The sequence below is a fragment of the Chiloscyllium punctatum genome, chromosome 32, assembly GCF_047496795.1.
Source record: "Chiloscyllium punctatum isolate Juve2018m chromosome 32, sChiPun1.3, whole genome shotgun sequence".
NCBI classification, from domain to species: domain Eukaryota; kingdom Metazoa; phylum Chordata; class Chondrichthyes; order Orectolobiformes; family Hemiscylliidae; genus Chiloscyllium; species Chiloscyllium punctatum.
In genome coordinates, this window is record NC_092770.1 from 66,175,297 (window position 1) to 66,203,019 (window position 27,723).

The 27,723-nt window shown below is 44.4% G+C and overlaps 1 protein-coding gene across 3 annotated transcripts in view; it reads left to right on the plus strand.

The window, feature by feature from the left end:
- pdzrn4 (PDZ domain containing ring finger 4) overlaps positions 1-27,723 on the plus strand; it is a 477,824-nt gene that overhangs the window by 323,849 nt on the left and 126,252 nt on the right. The window contains exon 1 of one of the 3 annotated variants that reach the window (XM_072552570.1): positions 16,408-16,719. The exons of the other annotated variants lie outside the window; for them this stretch is intronic. Coding sequence (XP_072408671.1) covers positions 16,651-16,719 — 69 coding nt within the window. The 5' untranslated portion in view covers positions 16,408-16,650. Of the gene's footprint in view, positions 1-16,407; positions 16,720-27,723 lie in introns of those variants that run through there. 3 annotated transcript variants of the gene reach the window in all.

A 27,723-nucleotide genomic window follows, 5' to 3' on the forward strand; every position in this document is an offset into this window, starting at 1 on the left:
AATTTACAAGGATTTTGCCAGGACTCCATGTTCTTAGATATAAGGACAGGTTGGACAAGCTAGAACTTTTCTCATTAGAGCATAGGAGACTGAGGGCAGGGTCTTATAGAAGTGGATAAGATCATGATAGGGTTGGATAGGGTGACTGCACTCAGTCGTTTTTCCAGGGTTGGGGAATTGAGGACGAGAGGGCACCAGTTTAAGGTTAAACTGGGAGAGAATAAAAAGGATCCTTACACAGGTGGTACTCATGTGGAATGAGCTCCTAGCGGAAGTGGTTAGTAGAGGGTACATCAACAACATTTAAAAGACATTTGGACAAATACATGGATAGGAAAGGTTAGAAGGATATAGGCAAAATTGGGTTAGTGTTGATGAACATTTTGGTCGACGTGGTCGGGTTGGGCCATGTTGTAGGCCTCTGTGACTCTGTGACTAAAATCTATGAGACCAAAACAAAACCAAAAATGGATTGCAGCAGTTGAACTGATTTCACTTAGAATTTGGAGATTGGAAAGTGGATTCAAGTGAGGTGCTCCAATTTAAATGAACCCTGAATACAAAAGAGAAAACAATCTTGTAAAATCCCAATATTGTGTGTTGTTTTCCTGACTTAACCTAACATTTTCTCTTCTGTCCATTTTGGAGTAGTGTTCAAACTTTCAGTAACTCTTCCCAGTGAAGTTACTCTTGACGTCTGTCCACATTACAATAAACAGGCTCAAGTTGGTAGACAAACAGGAGGCTGGGAGAACACAGCAAGCCAGGCAGCATCAAGGAGGTGGAGAAGGCAACGTTTCGGAACGAGACCTTTCATCAGGATTGAGGACGGGCAAAGGAGCTCAGAAATAAATAGAGGGAAGGGTGGGCTGGGGAAAGGTAGGTACGATAGCAATAGGTGGATGCAGGTCGGTGATTATTGTGATAGGTCAGTGGGAAGGGTGGAGCGGATAGCTAGAAAGGAAGGTGGACAGATAAGATCAGGTCAAGGAGGTGGGGAGGAGAGTCAGGGCTGCACATGGGATGAGTGGGGGGTAGGGAGATAGTGAGGTGGGATGGAAAGGGAGCCAGGAGATCGGTGGAAAGGTTATTTGAAATTGGAGAACTCACTGTTAAGTCCTCAGGCCTATAAGCTGCCCAGGGGAAGATAAGGTGTTGTTCCTCCCATTTGCGGTCTGATTCACTGCAGCTGTGGAAGAGACTGAGGATGGACATATCGGAGGAGGAGTGCGAGGGTGAATTAAAATGGGTGGTGTCTGGGAGATCAGGCTGGCCACTTAGGGCCCAGCAACAAAGCTCGGTGAAATGGTCATCTAGTCTACGTTTGGTCTCACCAACGTAGAAAAGACCGGATTGGGAGCACCAGATGCTCTTGACAAGGTTGGAGGAGATGCAGGTGATTCTCTTTCTCACCTGGAAGGACTGGTACCCTGGGTGGAGGTAAGGGAGGTGTTGCACAGGCTGGTGTTGCATATTTTTTGGTTACATGGGAAGGTGCTGGAGGGGTTAGTGGGGAGTGGGGGGGGGAGGTGGTGGCACAAACCAAGGAGTGGCAAAATGAACAGTTTTTGCAGAAGACAAAGAGGGGTGGGGAGGGGAAAGATGTTCTGGGTGGTAGGCTCTAATTGGATGTTGGCATAGGTGTTTGAGGATGATACATTTGGATGCGGAGACTGGTGAGGTGGAAAGTGAGGACAAGGGAGACCCTATCTTAGGTTTGGTGAGGGGACGTTTAGAGCAATGGAGGGTTGTCAGGATGGTCAGAGTGGTATTGCAGCGGAAGAATGTTGTAAATGGGAGGGCATCTTGCATGCGAGGGAGTGAAACATCTCCTCGTAAGATCATATGCGACAGAGACAGAGGAATTGAAAAAATGGGATGGAGATTTTGCAGGAGAGAGGATGGGAGGAGGTGTAGACCAGATGGCTATGGAAGTCTGTGGGTTTATCGTAACTGTCAGTCCATAAACTGTCACCGGAGGTGGAAAGGGGAGAGAGGTGTCTGAGGTGGACCAAGTGAATTTAAAGGCAGGGCGCAAATTGTTAGCAAAGTCAATGAACTGGTTCAGTTTAGCCTGGGTGCAGGATGCAGCACCGATGCAATCATCAATGTAACAGCGGAAGAGTTGGGGCACAATACCAGTGTATGGACTGAAGAGGGACTGTTTGACATGACCAACAAAGAGACAGGTGTAGCTAGGGCACATGTGAGTGCCCATACCTAACCCCTAGATTTGGAAAAAGTGGGAAGACTTGAAGGACAAGTTATTGAGGGTGAGGAGTAATTCGGCGAGGTGGAGGAGGGTATTGGTGGGGATGTGGGACTGGATGGATTTGTTGGAGAGGGAAAAGCTGAGGGCCTGGAGGCTGTCATTGTGGGGTTTGGATGTGTATAAGAACTGCATGTCCATAATGAAAATGAAGTGCTGAAGGTCAGGGAACTGGAAGTTTCTGAGGAGATGAAGTACATTGTTTGTGTCCCGGATGTAGGTGGGAAGTGCCTGGACCAAAGGGGAGAGGATGGAGTCAAGGGAGAATTAAATGAGTTCAGTGGGGTAGGAGCATGCAGAGACTATGGGTTGGCCAGGGTAGTTGAGCTTGTGGATCTTATGTAGCAGGTAGAATCGGGGAGTGTGGGGCTGGGGAACTATAAGGATGAAGGCAGTGGAGGGGGGAGATCACCAGAGGCCATGAGGTCATGGATGATGTGGGAGATGGTGGTTTTGTGGGCCATGGTAGGTTGTGCCTTCCGCAAGAACCGTTCCCTTTGCTACTCCTTGGTTCGCACCACACTCCCCACCAACCCCTCCAATCCACCACGGCACCTTCCCATGTAACCAAAAAAGGTGCAACATCTGACCGTACATCTCCTTCACCTCCATTCCGGGCATCAAACAGTCCTTCCAGGTGAGACAGAGGGTCACCTGCATCTCCTCCAACCAAGTCTACTGCATCTGGTGATCCCAATCTGGACCTTTCTACATCAGTGTGAGCAAGTATAGGATCGATGACTGTTTCACCGAGCATTGTCACCAGGCCCTGAACGGTCAGCCTGATCTCCCGGTCACCACCCCTTTCAATTCCCCTCTGACTCCCCCTCCGACATATCCATCCTTAGCCTTCTCCATTGCCATAGTGAATCAGACCGCAAATTGGAGGAACAATACCTCATCTTCTGGCTGGGCAGCCTACAGCCTGGAGGACTTAATATTGAGTTAATTTCAAATAAGCTTTCCACCCATCTCCACCCCCGCCTCTTCTTTCCAAATCCATCTCCTGCCTCACTAGCTTCACTATCTCCCCACACCCAACCTCATTCCATGTCCAGCCCTTACTCTCCTTCTCCCCCCCCCCACCCCAATCTGACCTTACCTGTCCATCTTCCTTCCCATCTATCCACTCCATCCTTCCCACTGACCTATCACAATAATTCCCGACCTGCATCCACCTATTGCTATCCTACCTACCTTGCCCCCAGCCCCACCCAATCCGTCTATTTATTTCTGAGCTGCCTTCCCTTCTCTAATCCTGATGAAGGGTTTCGAGAGGGAGAACGTTGACTTGTCCACCTCCTGATGTTGCCTGGCTCTTCCAGCCTCCTGTTTGTCTACTTTGGATTACAGCATCTACAGTTTTCTTGTCTCCAAGTCTGTTTATTGGCTTCTCTTGCAAGATAACATGGTCGGAATCTGGTGAATGACCAATTTATGGCAGATATCAAACAAATGATGTTGAACATTTGGAGCAATATTTTTGGCAGTGTTGTGGAGGATGTTCAATATAGAACCACAACAAGAAGGTAATTCTCATTAATTTGGTTTTGCAACAGTTACAAGCAATGTGAGATCACCTTTTAAGGTGGAATAAGCTGAATAAATCAGCCACAGGATAGATCAGGGACTGGATGGTCTACTTCTCTTCCTATGTTCCTAGATTGTCTTCCATTCACTTTTCCGTAATGGATGCATGGAGGATTCTGCACCTATATTCTACACAATGACCTCTATTTGGGGCATGGCATGAACAAGATAGTGTAACTCCTTTTTGGTAGTGTGCATTTCCCATAAGGGTATGGTCACGACCTAAACTCAAATTTGATTTAATTTGTCAAACCTTTTAATAATAACCTGCAATTATATTGCACATTCAACATAGTAGACTGTCCATTCAACATAGTAGACTGTTTTAAGGTGTTTCACAAATAAAATTCGACATTAAGCCACAGAAGCAGGTGTTCAGTCTAGTGACTAAACATTTTATAAGAGGCAGGTTTTAAGAAATGCCTTAAAGGAGCAAAGAAATGTGAAAGATTTAGTGAAGGAATTCCAGAGGCTATGGCCTGTATGGGTAAATGTGCAACAGCCAGTGCGAATGGTAGGATGAGTAAAATGCTCAAGATTTCAGAATTTGAGTACAGAAGTAATTTATTTGTTTATTATTCATTTGTGAGTTGTTGGCGTCGCTGGTTGCACCATCATTCTATTGACGCTTCCCTAGTTACCCATGAGAAGTTCGTGGTGAGCTGCCTTCTTGAACCACTGCAGTCTATTTGCTGCAGGTTGGTCACCAATGCCATTAGGGAGGGAATTCCATGACTTAGACCCAGCGAAACTAAAGGAATGGCTATGTATTTCCACATCAGAATGGTGAATGGCTTGGAGGGGAACCTGCAGGTGGTGGTGTCCCCATGTATCTATGCCCTAGTCCTTCTAGATGGAAGTGGGCATGTATTTGGAAAATGCTGTCTGTGGAACATGGTGAATTTCTACAAGATTGGTGCACACTTGCTACTGAGCATCGGTGGCGGAGGGAGATGATGTTTCTGGATGTGGTGCCAATCAATCAAGTTAACAATTTTCAGCTCCAACCCTCATGTTAACCACAGAATGTGGCTCTGATTTCTGACATTAAGTATCTCCATCCTAAAGGATGCTGAGGTCAGAGAAAGTTCACCTCATGGTTTAAAAGCTGCCAAGCATCTACAGGTTCATGAAATCGGAACATGAGGTCCCTCATTCTCTAGAAGTGTCTTCTATACATCCAGTTGTCCCACCTTATAACAGGATAAGATATTACAACTTAAAATAAAACCTTTTGGGTTAAATTTCTTCACAATATAGAACATTACAACGCAGTATAGGCCCTTTGGCCTTTGATGTTGTGCTGACCTGTTAAACCAAACTGAAGCCCATCTCACCTACACTATTCAATTATCATGTTTATGTTTATCCAATGATTATTTAAATGCCCTTAAAGTTGACGGGTCTAGTACTGTTGCAGGCAGGGCATTCCACGCCCCTACTACTGTCTGACTGAAGAATCTACCTCTGACATCTGTCCTATATCTATCACCCCTCAATTTACAGCTACGTCCCCTCATGCTAGCCATCACCATCCAAGGAAAAACTGTCCACCCTATCTAACCCTCTGATCATCTTGTATGTCTCTATTAAGTTACCTCTCAACCTGAATAGAAATGGATCTGTTAAATCTATACTGGCATTTAATTAGGATCATATTTTGTCATAGTTACATCTCACTCAGGGTCCCAGAATGTTCCACCAGACTAGCACTGATAAGGCTGCAGTCCCAGAATGTTCCACCAGACCAGCACTGATAAGGCGTTCAGTTTGGAACATCCAAGATTAAGATTGATTTTTTTTTGCTGATAAGAGATCAAGACACTGCTGCCTCACAGAACCAGGGAGCCAGGTTCGATTTCAGCCTTGGTTGACTTTGCACATTCTCCCCGTGTCTGTATGGGTGTTCTCCCAGAGTCCAAAGATATGCAATTGGCAATCCTAAATTGCGTCTTGTTTTCAGGGATGTGCAAGCTCGGTGGATTAGCCATGGGAAACGCAGGGTTGCAGGGATTGGGTAGTGGGGTGGGCCTGGATGTGATTCTGTTCAGAAGGCTGGTGTGAACTTGATGGGCTGAATGGTCTGCTTCCACACAATAGGATTTCTAAGGAAAATGAAACATTAGCATAAAATTGAGTTTGGTATGTTTCTGCCATAGTCTAATTGAAGGGCAGAGCAGTCTTGTGGGCTGAATGGTTCACTGCTATTCCGAATATTACTATGTTGCAAGGTATATTCATGACTGTATTTTGTTGACAAATTCTGTCAAAGGTAGAACCAAGGAAATAAAAAAAATGTCATCGTGATATCACAGTAATAAAGATTGACTTTGCTTTCTTACCAGAGTAAGCAACAAATTTTCCTGTCTGATAAACTGAATATGTTATAAAGCAGTTGATGTTTCCATTTTTGGCATATGCCTATTGAATTAGTTTGTGTGGGAAAGTCTTCATCTATTGCATATGTTGGTGGTCTGTCTTGAGTTTACAAAAAAAATCTCTGCTTGCTTCAGGCTAGAACCGGATTGGAAGTTGCACGTCCTGCAAGTCTCTCATTGAATTAGGTTTGCAGTGAAGCAGAAAATGCATGGAAAAGCCCATTAGAAACTGAAATATAAGAGCTTGGGGATAAACACCTTATGGGAGTGAGAACATCTAAGAGCCAAATATTCAGCTTTATTTTTCCTCTTCTCTAACTGGTCTCTTCCATATCCCCGAGTATCACCTGTTTTTATTTCTAATTTTCCCATTTTTAAATTTTTTCTTTGTTTGATTTGTATTTCCCAATGGTGTTTGGTTCTGTAGCCACCTTCTATTTCTTTATTATTTATTATTTTTATGATTCCCTACAGTATGGAAACAGGCCTTTCCAAACTGACACCTCTATCCCTCTTAGGCGATACAACTGTGGATTAACATAGCTAATTACCAAAGCTGCCCTTGTCCTCACTTGATGAGGAATTGCTGAATATCCTGCTCCTCGGATACTGCCTGGCCTGCTGTGTTTTTCCAGTACCACACTTCTCAACTCTGGTCCCCAGCATCCTCACTTTCTCCTTATGACTGTAGGTGTCAGTGAATCAAGAATAGAGTCCATGTACCCTCTGGCATCTTATGAAAGGGACTGGCTTCCACCAGTACCATTAGCTCTGACATTTCACCCAAATTGCCATTCATTGTAACCTTCATTTTCCAATTCATAATCCTGGCAAGTATGGCTGCTGTTGTTGTGAAGCTCATCACAATAACTAGGCTGATGCAACCAATCAGGGTCACTAAATGCAGGAATCCTGGCTCAGTTGTATTTGACCTGTAGACGACTCCCAGCTGCTGTGACAATGGGAGCAAGAGAGCACAGGTATCATCAACCTGAACAGTAAACCGAGGCAACATTGGCCAGTTGGACTCAGCCATGGAATGGGGAAGAGGAGGGTGGGAACTGACACTAAAATTCTTCCTGAATGGAATGAATTGGCAGTAGAATAACTACCTAGCTGGCAGGCTGTATTGTTTTAGCTATTTAAACTGCAGATATCCTTTACTCACTTGAAGCATTCTTAGTCTTGGCTCTATCAAGAACCTAGACTCAATCTCTCTGGATTAAAGTAGCCCATTGAGCAAAGTGAAATTGTAGGTTCATTAGGATTCACGCAACTACAGCGAGCATCAGATAATTGGCTGACCAAAACCAAATTCAGAGATTGGCATCAGCGGCCATAATGTCTGCAGCAATATGTTGTGACAGTGATAGAATCAGTAGACTAGAATGATCCAACTTAAAAGGAGGCCATTTTGTCCTTCAAATCTTGTCAGCTCTGAAAGAACAAAAATAATGTTGTGTCACAAAATTCAGTACTGTGCCAATGCTACTAGTTGAAACTGGGATCACCTCACCAATTTGGTTGTCATTGGGTTAACAGACTTCGACCTTCCTGTCAGAATAATGTTCCTCTGTTTCATTTCCTTTGTTGACATTTCTGCGTTGGCACAACCATGTGTATATCACCTGAGCAAATGAGTAAATGGCTGATGGCTGGGGAGGATGGGGCAGTGAAGGGGAAAGGTGTAAGAAGCTTGACTCTGAATGTGATGGGCTTGAAGAGCCAGAAATGCTTTCCAGCCACAGAGTGGAATCTTAGCAGCTGGGAAGGAAGTCATCCCAGCTATCAATGTGAAAGAAAACAGGACCAGTGCAGAAAGAAATGGCGAGGAGACCAATATGCAACTCTCTCTGAGAAACAGGCTCACCAGTTGTGCCTGATTTTCATTTTGAGATCTTGAAAAACAGAACCAAATAAGAATCAATGGAGCAGGAAGTAATGAAATAGAGTTGAACCCACCAGGCTGTTTCTCACAGTACGTCTGAACAATATCACAGTTCATTTCAATCAAAAGTCTAGTTAATGGCAGTTTCATTGGTGACATAAGATTAATTTCATTTAGACTGCAGAATCGAATTGCTGTCTCCTGTGGTTTGCAATAGGCCTGTGTGAGTATTGTTATGAGACAGCGTTTAGAGTCCAGAATTCTCAGTGCCAACCCAATGCAGTATTGTGTTGTAATCTTTAAAGTACCTGTACAATGATGTAACAGCTGGCGCTGACTCCTCTCCCCCTGACAGTGCAGTGTGTTGGGACTTGGTCTTTCCCAGAACAATGGGTGGGGTCAAAATCATCCAGACCTGTGTGTCCCTCAGACAGCTGGCTCAGCAATGTGATAGCAGCCTGTCGTGAGGAAGAGTCAGATCCAATAACACGATTTTTAATACTGCACAGAAGGTAAGGTAACCAAAGACCGGGCCAGTCAGGGCACATGATAGTTTTTTTTTAACCTGACAGTCTGTTTGAAAGCAGGTGCAGCAGCGTTTGACATTATCATTTGCTCGGTAACATAGCAGGAGGCCAGTGGCTTGACTTCAGAATCCCTTTCACCAGCAGGAAAATCCAAGTGACTCGATGCTGACATCTCGTTGTGCAGACCACAAATAGTTTTCAGTGAGGAGAGAGGCAAGTTCTGCTGATTTACAAGTGCAGTGTCTGTCACTTGAGAGAAAGACTTGCATATATCTAGCAGTGTTCATTCTTAAGGATTTTCCAAAGTGTGCCACAACCAATTATATACTTATGAAGTATAGTCACTGCCAAATTACATTTCACCTTCTTGCAAAATAAGAAATAGGAGCAGAAGAAGACCATCTGGCCTCTGGACCCTGCTGGACCTTTCAATTAGACCATGGCTGATGTTTTTGTGGACTCAGCTCCACTTACCTGAACGTTCACCATAACTCTTAATTACTGTTGAAAAAATTATCTACCTTTGCCTTAAAAGCATTCAGTGAGGTAGCCTCAGCTGCTTTACTGGGCAGAGAATGGCGCAGCTATTGCACCATAGCTTTGGGTGAAGAGGTGTCTCATCAACTCAGTCCTAAATCCTCTCACACTTACTTTGAGGCTATTCCCCTAATTCTAGTTTCAAACATTAACTGGGCCTCTGAGTTAATAATCCAGTGGTAATACCACTAGGCTATCACTTCACGCAACATCAAACAGTGGTATTTGAGAGAGACCAGGAACACTGGGAAGAATATGCCTATTCCTCAAAATTTTGCTTTTTGGGATAATCCAAGCTCACCTCAAAGAAATGAGGCTTGGTTTTGCACGTTATTAAAAAGATAGCATCTCTTCCAGTGCAGCATTCCCTCAGCACTGAAGTGGAGTGGCAGCCTATTATAAATGCTTCAGTCTCTGAAGTGGGATGTGGTACTATAACCTACCACTGGCAATTACCGTTAGCAAGATGCATGCACTTTGCAGTTTTCACAACAGTGATATTCAAAGGACAGACGTTGTAATTTGTAAGCTGAAATGCCCAGTTCTAAACCAAAACTTGGTTGGGGGACAGTAACCCTCGCTACTACACGTAGTGCCATTATACAGACATTGAGGCGTCTCATTGGAACCTGTTTTCACACCTTGTCTACCAATGTTCCTCAAAGTGAGTCAGAAAACATGCTGTTTTTTACAGGGCATCGGTACTACAATTGCCCTGTCCTTTTCAAGATGAATTGTTGTAAATATACATACAATCGGTTCTGGTATAACGCGATAGTTCCATTCTCATGTGATCTTGAGTTGTAAGAAAATCGTGCAATAGCTGCGCTAATTAAACTCATGTGGCCAGAATCGCATTATAGCCAATACAGGTAAGGAAAGTTCATTTTCTACAAATAATGGTTTAAATTCTTTGCGTTGAAGAAACATACGTTATAGCAGAACCGACTATATTTTGAAATCTAGAAGTTGATTGTGGAATGTATTCCTACTCGCTGAATCAGTTTATCCCGAGTACAGAGCTTGAACATTTTTGGAGTAAAAACAGACAAGTTGCCAAATCTTTTTGTCTTGTGTTCATCAGGACAAATGCAATAATTTGTCAAATTTCAAATAAGCACTCTTAACAACTGATATTATCCTGGACCAGACCACCAAAGTTAAGATAGCGACTATTGTTTTTAAATGTTTGCGCAGTGGGAAATCTCAGGTACATAAATAAAGCTGCAAGTTTTCAAAATTTTGAACAAGCAATAAACTTGGCTGTAATAGGTTAGAGCAACAAAAGTTGATCCCATGGATTTCTCAGCGATCCTCCTCCTGACACCCCCAACAACAGTGGCACACAATCTCATGAAAACTACAGAAGAGATTCAAATTCTTCACTGTTAATGAATGCCAGTTTCTCTGATGGGACAGTCCATGTTGTTCCTGCTCTGATGTGGTAACTTACCTCATAGCATATTTTAGCTAAACATTTCCATTTTCTTCCTGGTGCAACGCACTCTCATCTGTCCAGGTCGAAACGTTTACTTGTGGCAATGGAGGGCTGATAGTTGAACCTTCATCTTGCAAGTTTGCACACTTGGTGATACCCAGTCACTGAGGAAGAATTATTTGATGCCAACCTTAAACTTACCAGAGCAGATCTCATAAAGTATGACATTTGTAGAAATTAGCCACCAACGGTGATAGATTGCGCATTTTAGACATGAATGGACTCAACCTGAAGTGATGGTGAAAACTGTCAGTCCTGTTTATGATGAGCTTTCATGAAATGATTGGAATCAGAATTAACATGCACTATTTCAGTATTTTCTGTCACTTACGTTATTGTGGTATCATTGAACAAGATGAAAGCTGACAAGCTTACAACATCTATAGCATGTTCTACAGCTGGGGACAGGATGTTCAGCTAGGCTGCTGTACTTTGATGACAAGTAAATTCGGTTCAGCCGTTTTGCAACAGCAACCCACAGTCTGCAATTAAGCCGATGACCTATTAATATCAATGTTACATCTTCACTAACTGTTGGCTTAAACCTCAGGTGGCAATACTAAATGGAAGAGAATCTAAGAATATCCCAAAAATCATCTTACAGCCACATAAGTACTTTAGAAACAGTGTCACTGTTGGAAAGAAACCAATTCCAGGGATGAGATATTACAATTATAAGGATAGATAGAAGAAGTTAGGACTGTCTTCCTCGAAGAGAAGGCCAAGAGGCAATCTAAGCTGTTTCCAGAATCCTGGAGGAGGGGAGGGGGTGCCGGATAGAGTAGTTAGGGAGAAGCTGTTTCCATTTGTAAAAGGAACAAGAGGGCACAGATTTGAAGCAATTTTCAAAGGAAGCAAGAGTGATGTGAGGGAAAAAAAATGTTTTCATTCTGAGTAGTTAGGATATGGAATGCTCTACGTGTAAGAGTAGTGGAGGCAGGATCATTTGAGGCAATCAGGAGGGTATTATATAAAAATAATGTGCAAGGAATTGGAGAAGAAACAATGGCTTTAAGTAATGATGCTCATTTGAAGGGTTGGTGTAGACATGATGAGTACTCTCTTTCTGCACTGGAAGGCTTCTGTGATAATGAATATTTCCACACCAAACAACAACATGACTACCCATTTTTTGATGTGATTTGAGGGATAAATATTGCCCATGCTACCACGGATAACTCCCCTGATCATTTTCAAGCAGACTCATTCTCTTCAAATTTTGAAGAAAGATGGGGGTCTCAATTTAACCTCACATATTGAAAAATGGCAGTTCTGACCGCGCAGCATTCTTTCAATACTGCAGTGCACTGTCAACTGAGATCATACATTCAGGTCTCTGAAATAGGATTTGACATTGCTGACCATGTGACTCTGAGGTGAAACTGAGCAAAGGCTGTGTAGCAATCACAAGTAAGAATTCCATATAACATAGTTTTTTTCTCCCCTTTCTCCAACTCGGGTACATTGAAGATCTCTCCCTCCCCCACCGTTGACTGGGATTGTATAACTCCGAAAAGGTCAGGCTTGGGGTCTTTCAACTTTGAATGGTCAATTACCCATGCGATAAACTCACTGAACCCCAAGGGAAGAGGGCGAGGAGAACACTGGTTATCTTCTATCTGAAATAGAGCACCATTGAATTTCATTAGGGCAGACCATCTAATTCTATTCAGTCTCCGTTTAGGAGGAAGTAGAGTGCTGGAGAGAGAAGGGGTGCAGCAGCAATCATAGCAAATTGTACGGAGAGACTAAAAAAAGAAACAAGTAGTTGTGTTTATAAATCACAAAGTGTGATCCCATAGGTGGAATTTGGGGATTTTTGCTTTATTTAGAAGGAAACACATCTCCAGAAATACTGTCTGTAAAAATCAATCTGCAGGGAGAAGTTAGAATTCTCTGTATTTTCCTCAGATGCCAAATCTATATTCAGTTATAACAGTTCCAAGTGTTTTTCAGTTAGCTCCCCTGTTTGTGAAGCATATGAATACTCTCTATTTAACCATGGGGGGATAAGGAGAAATGAGGCCATTCCTATCCCCATCCAACATCTGGCTGGCCAGGGCCAGATTTCCAAAGTAGGTTCAGGAACCTGACACTGGGATAAGTTCCAGGTCACGAGCCTGTGTCGCGACCAAGTGCTCTGGAGATATTAGTTTACAATCCAACTTCCCTAATTGGACTAAAGGTGAGGTTGGCATCGGGCATCTCCAGATGACAGCAGCTGCTTACCTGGTGCCTGGCAGATGTTAAACAGATGTGGAGGATAAAAGAATGAGATTGAGGGGAGCTAGATCAGACTAAGGTAATGCCTATATTCCAGCACAGATTAACTCCTGCTCCAAACAAGCTCTCTTTAATAGATCCTCAGTTCCTTCTTCCTTGGTAGCTGTCTGAAAGTTTCACACCATCCAGGGAGTGTTGTGATCCTGTTATAATGTCCAGGCCTGTGGTTTTCATGTGGAGTCCCAAAATCCATAGAGTGGCTGGAGAGTAATTACGAGTGGGATACTGCTTGATCCCACCTCCCCACTCCATCAACTTGGGAGCACAAATGTTTGTTTCAGCTACTTCCACAGGTGTCTTCCCATGTACCATGAAATAAACTTGGTGCATCCCGGGCCATATGGCTGCCAACAATGTTAAATGGGACAGAGGGCTCCAATAGGTCCTTCCATGATGCAGTCCCCTGATGGCACAGGGGGGCAATTATACATTTGATCTGTCAGAAAAGGTGCAACTCACATTCAATTCACACATTTCACAGTTTCAGAACCTGGGAGCAAAGTTTTCGGTCACTTTTTAATGAACCACCTCCATTGCCAGGAAACAGCCTTCCAAAATCACATAACAGCCAAAGAAAGTCTCAAGTACAAAGTGAATTGAAATGGGGTGAAGAGGCAAGCAGCCTAAGGATAAAGGAGGAAAATAAAAGCAGCTTCTTATGTGGTGGTAAAGTGAATTGACATCTGCTGTGTAAATGTCTGCAGGTGCTGGGGACTTTCCATATCTACAATTGACTTCAAAATCTACAGTTTGAAGCTCATTGACTTCCTGTCACTGCATATTAGTACATGTATAAAGCTTCCTGCACCCATTGTTATCTGAATTAAGAGGAAAGATTGTGGAACGTTATCAGTAGTTTGAAGTACTTGTTAAAAGTTACCAAATTGCCAACGTTTAGATTGGCTTGCACACATTATTGTCTTGACTGATCGGAGCACTTTCATATTTGATGTATAATTCCACCAGATCCATACCATCAACTCCAATGTAACCAAGGTTACAAAGCACAAAAGGGCCGAGGTTGGGAAACAGTAATTTGTCATCCACTATTTGGATTTAAAATATTTGTGTGCTATTTGTTCTTTAAATATAATTATCAAAATGCTACAAACTGAAATCTTGTGGGTTCAAATCCCACTGTGGGCACAAGATTTATGCTGATATTCCAACTTATTGCAAGTACCCCTTAGAGCCATTTATCACTCTCACTTGTTATTCCTCCAATGTCAAAATCCTGGAATTTCCTCCCTACGGGCATTGTTGGTCAATCTACGGCATGCGGACTGCAGCTGTTCAAGAAGGCAGCTCACCACCACCTTCTCAAGGGCAACCCGACATGGGCAATAAACGCTGGCCAGTTAGCCACACCCACATCCCACGAGTAAATGAAATCTGAGGGAGTGCTGCACACTGAGGTGCTGATTTTCATGCAATGATGTACCTGAAGCCTTGAGTTCCCTGTCAGATGTATGTAAAAGAGGAGCAAGGTGTTCTTGCCAAAATTTATCCTGTTCCAGATTTCCTGGTGATTCCCACATTGCTTATTGTGAACCTTAATGTACATGAGAAGCGCTAATGCTTGAAATATCGATTCTCCTTCTTCTCGGATGCTGCCTGACTGGCTGTGTTTTTCCAGCACTACACTTTTTGAATCTGACTCTCCAGCATCTGCAGTCCTCACTTTCTCCCATGAGTTAAGTGTCCTCTTTCCAACATTAAAATAATTATTTACTTCAAAAGTGCCTAATTTGTTGTAAAAGACATTAGGATATCTTGGTGAATTATCTACGGTATATTGGTGGAAGACTTGCAGTAATAGACTACTATTATCGTTTTATCATGGTCACATTAGTCAGAGCATTTGTTCTTTTCATCCAACAAAAATCAACAACAGACCATTCGATTCATTTTTTTTAAAAATGGCTTATTTCCCAAAAACCTGACAACTCAAAAAGTACCAGGTGTGATGTAGATGCACAATGTGTCCCTGAAGCAGTAGATATACCTAACGTTCACTCAAATTGCATTCTAACTGAACTGTCCCTTCTCAAATCAGTCACTTCACTTTCTCCTCCAGGGACCACCCTGTCACAGGCCCTCCCACTTCCAAGTGGGACAACTTCTCCCAGTGGCACAATACTGGATTCTTCCTTGGCCTCCAGTGGGCATGCATCCCTGTTTCACTGGGCATATTCCTCCTTTCTGCCCAATCCACATGTGACATTCCCACTTGGTCTTCCAATGTTACTGTGCACTTCACCCTGCATTTCTCCAATGCGTGCAATGCTGTAGTTTGCCCTTCATTGAATCCCACACCCCGATCCCACCGTTGTGTGTTTCTTACCCATGAGGAGACATTTGTACTTATCCTGCTCCCCTTTCACCCATGATTTGCCCACCCTCACGTCAGTGGGGAGGGTACTTCATGCTTTGTACTGGCTGAGCTCACAGAAAGCTATAACAGCCAAGAACACTGGCCACGACCCTGCAGAAGAGAGGCAGTCTGAACAACACTGGCCTGGAGTGTAAATGGCACACTGGCAGAGGCTGCCAAGTGGATCAACTTTAATCCGTATCATCTGCAATTAGTAAAACTTCACTGGGGACAGTGTCATTGGCAGAGAGCCGGCAAGACTCGGCTCGTCACAGGACATGTCAAATGATTATGTTTCCACGTAAATCATCTTTCGGCTCGCTTCAAGACAGTTCAGAGAGATGAAGGGGAGACCCAGGAAACAAGATAATTATATCCCAGGGTGAGGGCAACAGATGATCCTGGATATACTTGCCTCTTTTGGTATTTTGCGGTGGGTAGGTGTCACTAGACGTGAAACCAATTTGGATGTAATTAAGAAAACATCAGGGAGTCACTTTTAACATTAAAAAAAAACCTTTGCATGGACACCAGGAGAGAAAAACGGTGCCCGCACATTTTACCCATCCCTTCTTCGCTGGGCTTTTTGATGCTCACAACCAGTGAAATTTTTGTAGACATGCTTTTAAAAAAATACAGCTTTTACTGTGACCCAATTCCTGGCAGGAATTCCCAAAACTGACTTAACCCGCGGGTTGTGACATGTGGGACTTTGCGTGCATTTTAACGTGTGTAAATTCTTAGAATAGACTTGGCTCACTTTTGAAAACGTGCCTTGCTTAGTTTCACGATTTTTTTTTTCGTTTGAGCAGCATTTCATAATACAGTTGGAGCGGCCAAAACTGATGCTTGTGGGGGAGGCGGCGTGGATGCTGCGGCTTGAATTTGTACACCAATATATTTGCTTCCCAATTAGCGAATCTTCATCTGTCATTGAGCTGAAAGGTTCTCTTTCCCCACGATCAGGACGTGTTATAAATAATCAATGAAGCCCTCATCCATATGCATGAGCTGGAATCTGTGTAGTCATGTGCACCGAGGCAGAGGCAGGGGGAGTGTGTGTGTTGCTTTGAACTGAATCAAAAACTGTTGAGAGAGATACTGAGAAGGAAACGAGGACGAATCCTTCATGCTCATTCCTTCTCCCTCTCCTCTCCCAACCTCTTCCCACACACAGACACACACACACACACACTCCCCAGCCTAATGCCTGTTTCTTGTGACTGATGAGAGACAACAGACAGGGTCTAGAATTTCCCCTCTCCCCTCCCTCAGCTTTGGGCAACGTGGTCGCCGCTGACTCAGAATGGGCTGCAGTTTGTGCACTTTGCAGAAGAGAGACGAACACTACAGACTCCTGTATGAAGTTTCTCAGGTGAGTTAGCAGCCCTGTAGAGAGCTCGGGCTGAACTAAGGCAGCGGGTCTCCCTGAGATGCTCGGTCCCTCCTTTTGAACACTTCCTTCGACTTTTGAAACATGTGGATTCGGTGCATCTAATTCTGTCACCCAGAGTCGACACACTGTGCGGAAGAGGAACGCTCTCACACTCGTGCAGCTTGTTTTTCAAACCCATCTCTGGCTGACGGAGGAATTCTTGCAGAGTTCGGATCGAGCGTTGTTTCTTGTTGACACACCCACAAGCTCTCCGAGCTCTGCTTCGGGCAAGTTTGAATCGACTTTTTTTTCTTCTTTAATTCTGTGTGGTTGGGCACTCTGGAATTGTGACAGGTGGATGACCAGCTGGGTCTTAACGTTGGGGAGAGGGAGAAAGTTGAAAACAGTGAAAGGGGATTCACAGGAGTAGTTAGCGAGAAAATGTAGCCCTGTGAAGGAAAGCCTAGAACCAGAAAGATGAGAGCTTCCAAACTTCCCATCAGTTGATGAGAGAGTGTGAGTGTGTGCTTGATGTCCCTTACTGAGAGTGTCTGTGCCCAGTACCAGTTGTATCATGAGAGAATGACATGTTGATGGAGAGGGGGAGAGAAAGTGGGTAAGAGTAAAGCGTGGGGATGTTATAAAGTTGGTAAAAACAATGACTGCAGATTCTGGATTAGTGGTGCTGGAAGAGCACAGCAGTTCAGGCAGCACCCAAGTAGCTTCGAAATCGACGTTTCGGGCAAAAGCCCTTCATCAGGAATAAAAGGTCATAAAGTTGTCTGTCTTGATACCTCTGTGTTAACACCAGGCCAGCTCTGAACCGTTTTGTTTAAACTTCAGAATCAATATGAAGCAGGCGATGGTCATTTAAAGGCAACTTTTTAAAAAAATTCATACATCCTGATATATGAATTAGTGCGGGAGATGTAAAGGGAAAATTCCGTCCGCATGTTCTGTCGCGCCCGTGTACACTTTGAACCCAAGACGCTCTGTAAGGAATCCAATTTGTTGTTGTTGGAGTGAAGGGGGCCCTGAGCTGCTGAGCGGGTCCAGGAAAGGGACTTGGTTTCAGAAACTTCCCTGAATCCCGCATCTGAGGAACAGGTTGCTCTCAGCCAGACCCTGTCTGGAGAAGTTGAACCCGGACCCCAGTCCCAGAGATAGGGGCACTACCACAGCGCCCCAACCCCCCCCCCCCCTCACCCGTGACACGAAACCCCGTCTCTTTCCGCTAGTGGGGGCGATGCATTCCTTCAGGTAAAATACTGTGTTGAAATCTAACCCATAGGGAGCGTGACTGCCTCCCACAAATACTGGTCACTGGATCAGTCCTGAAAAGTTGCTGAAGTTTCCTTTTTTTTTGGAAGGGGTGGAGAAAATGGCCCAAAAGGCAAACATTAAGGAGTAAAAGCGTCCATTCGGTGTGGTAATAGAGGCTGAGATCCCTTCTTTACACCGTGGGCTTCTTCCCAGTGGGAATGCCTTCGATCGTCTGCACACTCGATGCTGAAGATGTAAACTGACAGTGAGGTTTAAAGAGAGACTGGTGTGTTTCTTTTGAGTGAAATTAGTCCCAGTGCAAACAAATAAAGTATAGAATGGACGTCTTTAAGTTTCATTCATCACTTTCTATGGAACCCCACTGAATATCGTGTATAATTCCAAAGGGGGCGACACTTGGAGTGAGACTCTTTACCAAAGAGACAGGATTGTATTGATCCGGCGGTATATTATTCCAGTGGATCCTGTGCAAATAGTAACATTTGTATATTCCTGTTGCATTTCACTTGAGGCGCGCCAGCTCATGACAGTTTCTGTGCAACACTGAAGAAAATAGGGTTTGTTTCGTGTGAGCTGGTGCAGGAAACAGGCGCTCGATGTTGTCCAAGGTGTGAACTTGTCTGCGTGTTGGCGTGCAGCAGTTAGAAAGGGCGGCTGGCAGCTGCTGTTTGTACTGCCCAGTTCCTGAGTGCTGTCTGGGACTTGCCTCTCCCCTCGTCGTGAACGTGTAGTGAGCAGAACCTCATTTAGACGTTTTATAAACAATGATTCTGTGTATTAATGTTTTATTTTTAATGCGAGGAAACTCTCTCTTTAATCACCATAAAAGGACTCAGGAGGAGATGAATCTGTGTAAGAGAAGCTATTGCAAAGGAAATATTGCAAAAAAAAAGTCTGAAGTACAAATTAACGAGGCGTGCTGATTTTCTCAGGTCTTCTCCTTGCGTTGCTAAGGAGAAAGCTTTTCTTGCGCCTGATGTTTGTATATCCTGCACGATGCATATGTTGTTTATTCCACCCAGTAAGAACCGCGTGAGGTACAACCACTCAGTGATAGCACAGAGCGGAAGGGTCCAAGCCAAAATATTGATTTTAAAACAAAATTCTGGAGCCATTTAGGCGGCCAGACAGCGTCCTAGCAGAGAGAAGTAAGAGTTAATGGCTCCAGCCTCATGTTTTTGAATTGAACGTTCCCGGCAGTCATCAGGCACCAATGTCACATGAAGAGATGAAATCCTTTCGATGGTTTTGGTAGCTGCTGAGGTAAAAACAGTGACTGCAGATGCTGGAAACCAGATTCTGGATTATTGGTGCTCATGGTAGCTGCTGAGACTCCTCTCTCTGTAATCCACACTGCAGTTTGACTGCCACCTCCCTCTCTATCAACTTTCTCCCCCTGGGCTCTCAAATAGTGTAAGAAAGAGCCAGATGTGATATTGAGGCAACACAGTAATTTAACCCAGTTTGGGTTCCGCCACAGCCACTAAACTCCTGACCTCATTAAAGCCTTGGTTCAAACATGGACAAAAGAGCTGTATTCCAGAGGGAAGGTGAGTGTGACAGATCTTGACATCAAGGCCACATTTGACCGAGTGTAGCATCAAGGAGCCCTCTTAAAACTAGAATCAATGAGTATTAGGGAGCAAAGTCTCTACTGATTGGAGTCCTACTTGGCTCATAGAAAGATGGTGGTTGATGGAGGTCAATCATCTCAGGTCAAGGACAGCTCTGCAGGAGTTCATCAGGGTACTGTCCTTGCCAACCACCTTCAGCTGCTTCATCAATCAATCCCTGTATCATAAGGTCAGAAGTGGAGATATATCCCAATGATCACACAATGTTCAACTTCATTTATGACTTATCCAATACTGAAGCAAGTCCATGTTCAAATGCAACAAGATCTGGGTAATATCCAGGTTTGTGCTAGCAAGTGGCAAGTAACATTTGCACATACAAATGCTTATCTCCGATAAGAGACAATCTAACCACTGCCCCCTTGACATTCAGTGGTACCATCAATGAAACACTTTCAATATCCCTGGGGTTACCATTGACTCAAAACTCAACTGGACTCACCACATAAACACAGTGGTTACAGGGGCAGGTCAGAGGCAAGGAGGTACAGTACTGTGCTGAGTAACTCACCATCTGACTCCCCAAAGCCTGTCCACCATTTACAAGACAAATCTGGAGTATGACAGAATACTTTCCACTTGCCTGGATAGATGCAGTTCCAATAACACTGAAGAAGCTTGACATCATCCAGGACAAAGCAACCCACTTGATTGGCACCACATCCATAAGCATCCACTCCTTCCACCAATGACACTGAGTAATAGCAGTGCGTACCATCATGGTATTATCGTTCAACTATTAATCCAGAAACCTAGAATAATATTCTGAGGACCTGGGTTCGAATCCCACCATTGAGCTTCTAGTCAATGGTAACCCCAGGGATGTTGAAAGTGGGGGGTGGTTTCCTTGATGGTACCACCACTGAATGTCAAGGGGGCAGTGGTTAGATTGTCTCTTATCGGCAGATGACGGAATTTGAATTCAGTTTTTTAAAAAATCTGGAATTAAGAGCGATAGATAACCATGAAACATTGTCAATTGTTGGAAAAACCCACCTGGTTCATTAATGTCCTTTAGGGAAGGAAATCTGCCCTCCTTACCTGGTCTGGCCTACATGTGACTCCAGCGCCACAGCAATCTGGTTGACTCTCAACTGCCCTCGGAAATGGCCTAAAGAAGGCAGCTCCCCACCACCTTCTCAAGGGCAAATAGGGATGGGCTATCAATGCTGGCCAGCCAGCAACAACCAAGTCCCACAAATGAATTTTAAAAAACTACAAGATGCATTGCAGAAATTCACAAACTTCCTTATGCTTTACCTTCCAAACTCTCAACCACTTCCATCTGGAAGGACAAGGGCACCAAATACAAAGGAACACCACCTTCTGCAAGTTCTCCAATCCACTTACCTCCCGACTTGGAAATATATTGCTGTTCCTTTACATCGCGAGGTCAAAATCCTGGAATTCCTTTCCTAACGGCTTTGAGAGTCTATCTGCAGCATGTGGACAAAGTGACCCATAAGCTGCCCTGAATGCCAGCCTTCATTGCATGTTATCTGGTCAGCCTGCCATAACCATATGTTGAATCCAGTGGTCTGGTGCCAGCTTCCATCGTGGCATTTGTGAGCAGCCAGGGGTTGGGTGGGGTGGGGACCACTCTGCACTCGAGGCAAGTTGAACCATACCGAGTGATACCAGAAGATTAGGTTGGATTCCCTACAGTGTGGAAACAGGCCATTTGGCCCAACAAGTCCACACCGACCCTCTAAAGTGTAACACATGCAGACCCATTTCCCTGACTAGTGCACCTAACACTATGGACACTTTAGCATGGCCACTTCACGTGACCTTGGAAATTCATGTAAGGGGAAAATTGGAACTTATTAAACTAGTCTGCACTTCAGTGTTTGTTTTCCCCTGTCAGTGTATTCAGGCAAAGAACTGTCTCAAAGATCTAGATTTAAGAGTAGCCAACTCCCTTTCTGTTTGGGTATTTTCCTGTTTCTGTCCTCCACATGGCCATTGATTGAAAAACTGGAGGAAGCAGAAGAGGGTACTGCTTGTCTCCCATTCAGTCACAGTGATTAACATGTCCACTTAAACTGCAAGTGTTTGCAACTCATCCTGTTAAAAGTCGTCTTTTTATTTAGCCTGTTAACTTTCTGCAACATTTTTTCTTTCACTTTACTAGAGGCATTGATTCTTTGTGAGACTGGGACTTCGAATTTAAATCATTGATCCTTTTTGTTGAATGCCCTATTTTTGAATGTGACCCCCTTGCCTCTCTCTTGCCTTGTTTCTTCCAGTCCACACTCTATCCCTTTGGTAAAAATATGCTTGTGCCAGTATTTACCTTGTCAGTGAGGTGAAAATGACGCCTGTTTGATTTGGCCCCTTTTTTTCTTGTTTTGCCTGCTGAAATGTGGCTGAGCCTGCCAGATTTTGTCCAATCTTAAACAGCAAAAGAGAAAGAAAGGCTAGCATTTATATAACACTTTTCATTGCCACACAACTTTCCATAGCCAACTCAGTACATTTGAAGTGCAGTTGTACATTGTTGTAATTTAGGAATACACACCGGCAGTAGATTTGTGTAAGGCCATGTTTCAGAAAGAAAAATATTTTAATTAAAGCAGATTTTTTTGTGATATTTGTGGTGTTGCAAATAAAAATTGTCCCAGACACCGGGAAGGATCTCTCACTTCTCTCTTAATATTACCAAGGAATCCTTTCTACCATTTGGAAGGGCAGACCACTCATCTAAAGAGTGCACTTCCTCAGTACTGCATTGGGGTGTTCATATCTCTGGAGAATAGGACCTGAGCCCACAACCTTCTGACTCCGAAGAATGAACCAGGCATTGTGATTACAAGAATGTCCATTAAAGATGTGTGAAGTTATTGTGGTTGCATAAGTTGCAAAGCACGCCCCTTGCCCACGTTCAAAGTTGCAAACACTTTGTGGGTGTGTTTATATTTATAAAAAATATTCAAAGTGTGAAACTCTCCATAGGCTTCAGTTTATCTGAAAAACTGCTAAACAGAGAAATGAGGAACAAAAGTAGCCCATTCAGTCTGATCAGGACAGGTCACCCAACTCAGTATCCTATTTATTTCTGCTTTCCCCCCATTTTATTTGATCCTTTTAGCCCAAAGAATTATGGCTGTCGTCTTCTTGAAAACCTGCTATCCATATCCTAACTTTCAAAACATCTCTTACCTTTTTACTGGTGTGCTATGTTGAATCTAGGTCAAATACAACCTCAAATCTGATCGTCTCATCCTTGAGTTGTAATTGCACTGTGTCATTGCCCCAAACTAACTGTGTAGCCTGCTTCAGCCATGCAATCGTTTTAGAATTCAAACATTCCACCAATTCTGGCCTCATGAAAGATGGGGATTGGTGGTAATAAAGAAGCAGCAAGGCTCTGAACACTTTGGCTGAAAAGTTGATCGTCGATGTGGAAGGACAGTGATCCTGGGTTGAAGAATCAATGCAGTCATTGAGACCAGGGGTTCATAAAGTCATAGAGATGTACAGCATGGAAACAGACTCTTTGGTCCAACTTGTGCATGCTGACCAGATATCCTAAAATAATCTAGTCCCATTTGCCAGTACTTGGCTCATATCCCTCGAAAGCCTTCCTATTCATAACACCCATCCAGATGCCTTTTAAATTTTTTTTTTATTTCAAAATATACTTTATTCATAAATGATTTGATGGTCTGTACATTGGATCATGCCATACATATGTCCATATTTACAAACACAGATTCGACTTTATTCTTGTCCTTTACAATCCTGTGCATTTTTTCAATCTTGTATATATACATATATTTGGCTGAGGCATCAGCAGAGCCCAAAAAAACGTCTGTATGGGCCCCCTGTTCTTCTTTCGGCAGGCCGATCTTACACAGTGGTCTTTCCCCACCGCGCCTTGGCGGCAGCTGCCCCAAGCTTCAGCGCGTCCCTCAACACGTAGTCTTGGACCTTGGAATGTGCCAGTCTGCAACACTCGGTCGGGGTCAACTCCTTCAGCTGGAAGATCAACAGGTTTCGGACCGCCCAGAGAGCGTCCTTCACCGAGTTGATGATCCTCCAGGCGCAGTTAATGTTCGTCTCGGTGTGAGTCCCGGGGAACAGGCCGTAGAGCACGGAGTCCCGCGTCACAGCGCTGCTCGGGACGAACCTCGACAAGCACCACTGCATTCCTCTCCAGACTTCCTCTGCATAGGCACATTCCAGAAGGAGGTGTGTGACAGTCTCGTCCCCCCCGCAGCCACTTCGAGGGCAGCGTGCGGTGCGGCAGAGAGTCCGGGCGTGCATAAAGGATCTCACAGGCAGAGCCCTTCTCACCACCAGCCAAGCCACGTCTTGGTGCTTGTTGGAAAGTTCTGGCGATGAGGCATTCTGCCAAATGGCTTTGACAGTCTGCTCAGGGAACCGCTCGACAGGATCCGCCCTCTCCTTTTCCCGAAGGGTCTCAAGGACGCTACGTGCTGACCACTTCCTGATGGACTTGTGGTCAAAGGTGTTTTTCCTCATAAATTTCTCCACGAAGGACAGGTGATACGGAACGGTCCAACTACTCGGAGCGTTCCGCGGCAGCGAGGCCAGGCCCATCCTTCGCAACACCGGGGACAGGTAGAACCTCAGTACGTAGTGACACTTGGTGTTTGCGTACCGGGGATCCACGCACAGCTTGATGCAGCCACACACAAAGGTGGCCATCAGGGTGAGGGTGGCATTGGGCGTGTTTTTTCCCCCATTGCACCGGTCTTTGTACATAGAGTCTCTTCGGACCCGGTCCATCTTTGATCTCCAAATGAATTGGAAGATGGCCCGGGTGACTGCGGCGGCACAGGTCCTGGGGATAGGCCAGACCTGTGCCACATATAGCAATACTGAGAGTACCTCACACTTGATGACCAGGTTTTTTCCCGCGATGGAGAGCGACCGTTGCCCCCATCTGCCTAGTTTCTGTCTCATCTTCCTGATCCGCTCCTCCCAGGTCTTGGCGCACGCCCCAGCCCCCCCGAACCAAATACCCAGCACCTTCAGGTGGTCAGTCCTGACGGTGAAGGGGATAGAGGATTGGTCGGCCCAGTTCCCGAAGAGCATGGCCTCGCTCTTGCCTCGGTTTACCTTGGCCCCCGAGGCCCGTTCGAACTGGTCGCAGATGCACACGAGTCTGTGCACGGACAGCGGATCCGAGCAGAAAACAGCGACGTCATCCATGTACAGGGAGGCCTTAACCTGCAGGCCCCCGCTGCCAGGAATAGTCACCCCTCTCAGGCTCGCATCCTTCCTGATGGATTCGGCAAATGGCTCTATGCAACACACAAACAAGGCGGGTGAGAGGGGGCATCCCTGCCTGACTCCAGATCTTACAGGGAAGCTATCTGATTCCCACCCATTGATTGAGACTGCACTGACAATGTTGGTGTAGAGCAGTCTGATCCAATTTCCGATTCCCTCCCCAAAGCCCATTTTGGAGAGGACATCCCTCATATATGTATGCGATATCCTGTCAAAGGCTTTCTCCTGGTCAAGGCTGATGAGGCAGGTGTCCACCCCCCTGTCCTGCACGTAGGCGATCGTATCCCTGAGGAGTGCGAGACTCTCAGAGATCTTCCTGCCCGGTACAGCACAGGTTTGGTCCGGGTGGATCACCGATCCCAGAGCAGACCTGACCCGGTTGGCGATGACCTTTGACAGGATTTTGTAGTCTGCATTTAACAGTGAGATCGGTCTCCAATTTCTAATTTCCTCCCTCTCCCCCTTCCGTTTGTAGACGAGGGTGATGATGCCTTTCCTCATGGATTCACTCATGGTACCTGCCCGGAGCATACTGACATACACCTCCAGCAGGTCCTGGCCAATCAAGTCCCAAAGAGCGGAATAAACCTCGACCGGTAAGCCGTCGCTTCCAGGAGTTTTATTCTTTTCGAAGGACTCGAGGGCCTTGGTCAGTTCTGTTGCAGCTATTCAAGCCTCCGCGACTTCCTCTGGCAGCTCATTCCATACACGCACAACCCTCTGCATGAATGGAGAACACTTTTCAGTTAAGATGGGGAGAAAAAGGTCTTCAATGGTTTTGACAAGTAGGATGGAATTCTGTGCAATTGACGCACTGGAAAATAAGTGAGAGGAGCTTGAAAAAGGGTAGAGGCTGTGGGCAGATGGGGTTTGTGCAAAGAAGGAAAGAAGATGTGGACTTCTGGAAGTTGTCTCCTTGGCAACTGGAGAACGCAAACTATCCATCCAATCACAAATGATTCCCTTTTTTAAAAAAACCCATACTGATGTGTGCCACTTGTTAAAAGAAATCTCTTTGTGTGGTCATGTCCTGATAACTCATCTCCTTTTCACTCTTTCTTCACCACAATTCCCCTTTTTATTGCCTGTAATCCTACAATACTGCTCACTAACCGGGGAAAAATAAACTTTGGCATTCATGGAGTTAGCTGCTGCAAGGTTTTATTTCAGATCTTTCAAACACTGTCATCAGGGCTGAAGTCAATTGTGCTGGTTCCCCTCTGTCAAAATGTGCTTTCTGTTATTAATTATATGAGAGAAACTCTGATTAAGACCTGGAGAATTGTCAGTAAAAGACAAACTGTCAATCATTCAAACCTCTGAGATTGTGTGCCTATGATGTAGATGAATGAATGAATGGCTGTTTGAGCCTGATGTTATGGGTCCAGATGTCAGTCTGATTGACACTTGTGTTTGCAAACAGGCAAATGCATTGCTTCTGTTGGAAGGAACTGAAGCAGGGTTTGTGAGGCAAATTAGTTTTGATTTTCCTCTTTCTGCAGCGCAGCGCCATCGTCAAGTTGACACGCTCTTTGAGTGAGCTGCAAGCACTGTCATTCACATTGAAGCAAGGAAGCTATTCTAAACCTTTCTAAATCAGTTCAGCTTCAGTTGGAGCATTTTACCCAAGACAAAGCACTTCAGAAAGGATATTGAGGTGATGGTGGTGTTCAACGGCTAAAATGGTACCAACGGTGAGACCCTGTGTGGAGAGACATTGAAATTGTTATCTTTGGGGCACAGAAGGATCAAGGAAGATTTAATGGAGACATTCAAAGCAATGGATGATATTTTATAGAGGACATGGATTTAAGTTATTTGGCAAATGGGCCAGCAAGGATTTTTCATTCCATTATGTTCTCATAAGCATAATGGAGACAAATTAGATTGCACCTTTCAAAAAAGGAATTCAAAACACATCACAAGGTAATATTTGTAGGGTTATTGCATAAAAAGTAGGCATGTGGGATTACTGGATGGTTCTCTGAAAGAGCTGCACAGGCAGAATAGGCAATGACTACATGTAGTATTGTCCAAATGCTCTGTTCTATAATCTGCTAAAAGATGATATCCGAGGGGTGGTTGACAGCCTCAAAGTGGCCAGTGTATCTTTGGGTTGCGGTAAAAATCTCATCATAAAGGAATTTGCAAATGTGATCCTGTGACTAGCTACCTTGTAGAGTTTTTAAATCATCTGAGGTTGAATGGATTGAAATATGATTTGGAGGATAGATTTTCATTCTGCACAGATATTAAACATTTTAACTTCCTGAAAGGAATTCTTTGTCAGAATCCGGCAAATTCCATTTCCACCCACTCCTCCAACCAAATTGCTTAACTTTTGTATCCTCGGGAAAAGGCTCATTTTGTCAAGTTCTTTCTCATCAGAATAATTCATGAAATACCAAATGGAAAATATTATCGATATTTTGAGAGTGTTAATTGGTTGTCACGTGAACCCGGATTGTTTGAGACATTTCCGTGGAGAATGCTCTAGTTTGATGATGTCTGATCCTTAACTGCCAAACTCTGTTTAGATATTTAAACCAGGCAGCTTGACTGTGGTGAATGCATTGCCCTGAAAAATGAGCCAGCCCATGGCTATCACTTATTTGAGTTGAAACATGCACAGGACATGTATGTATCCTTTCTGCCCACAAAGAGCAGAGCCCTGTGTGTTAATATTGCAGCTACCAGCACATGCAAAAGAGCCACACTGCAAGCCTGACTGGTATTCTTCTAAAAAGGTAGTTCACAAAAATGAACAATGTTCCAACTAAAACCTAACCAGTGTTTTTTTTATACAAACTGAACCTAACTTTCT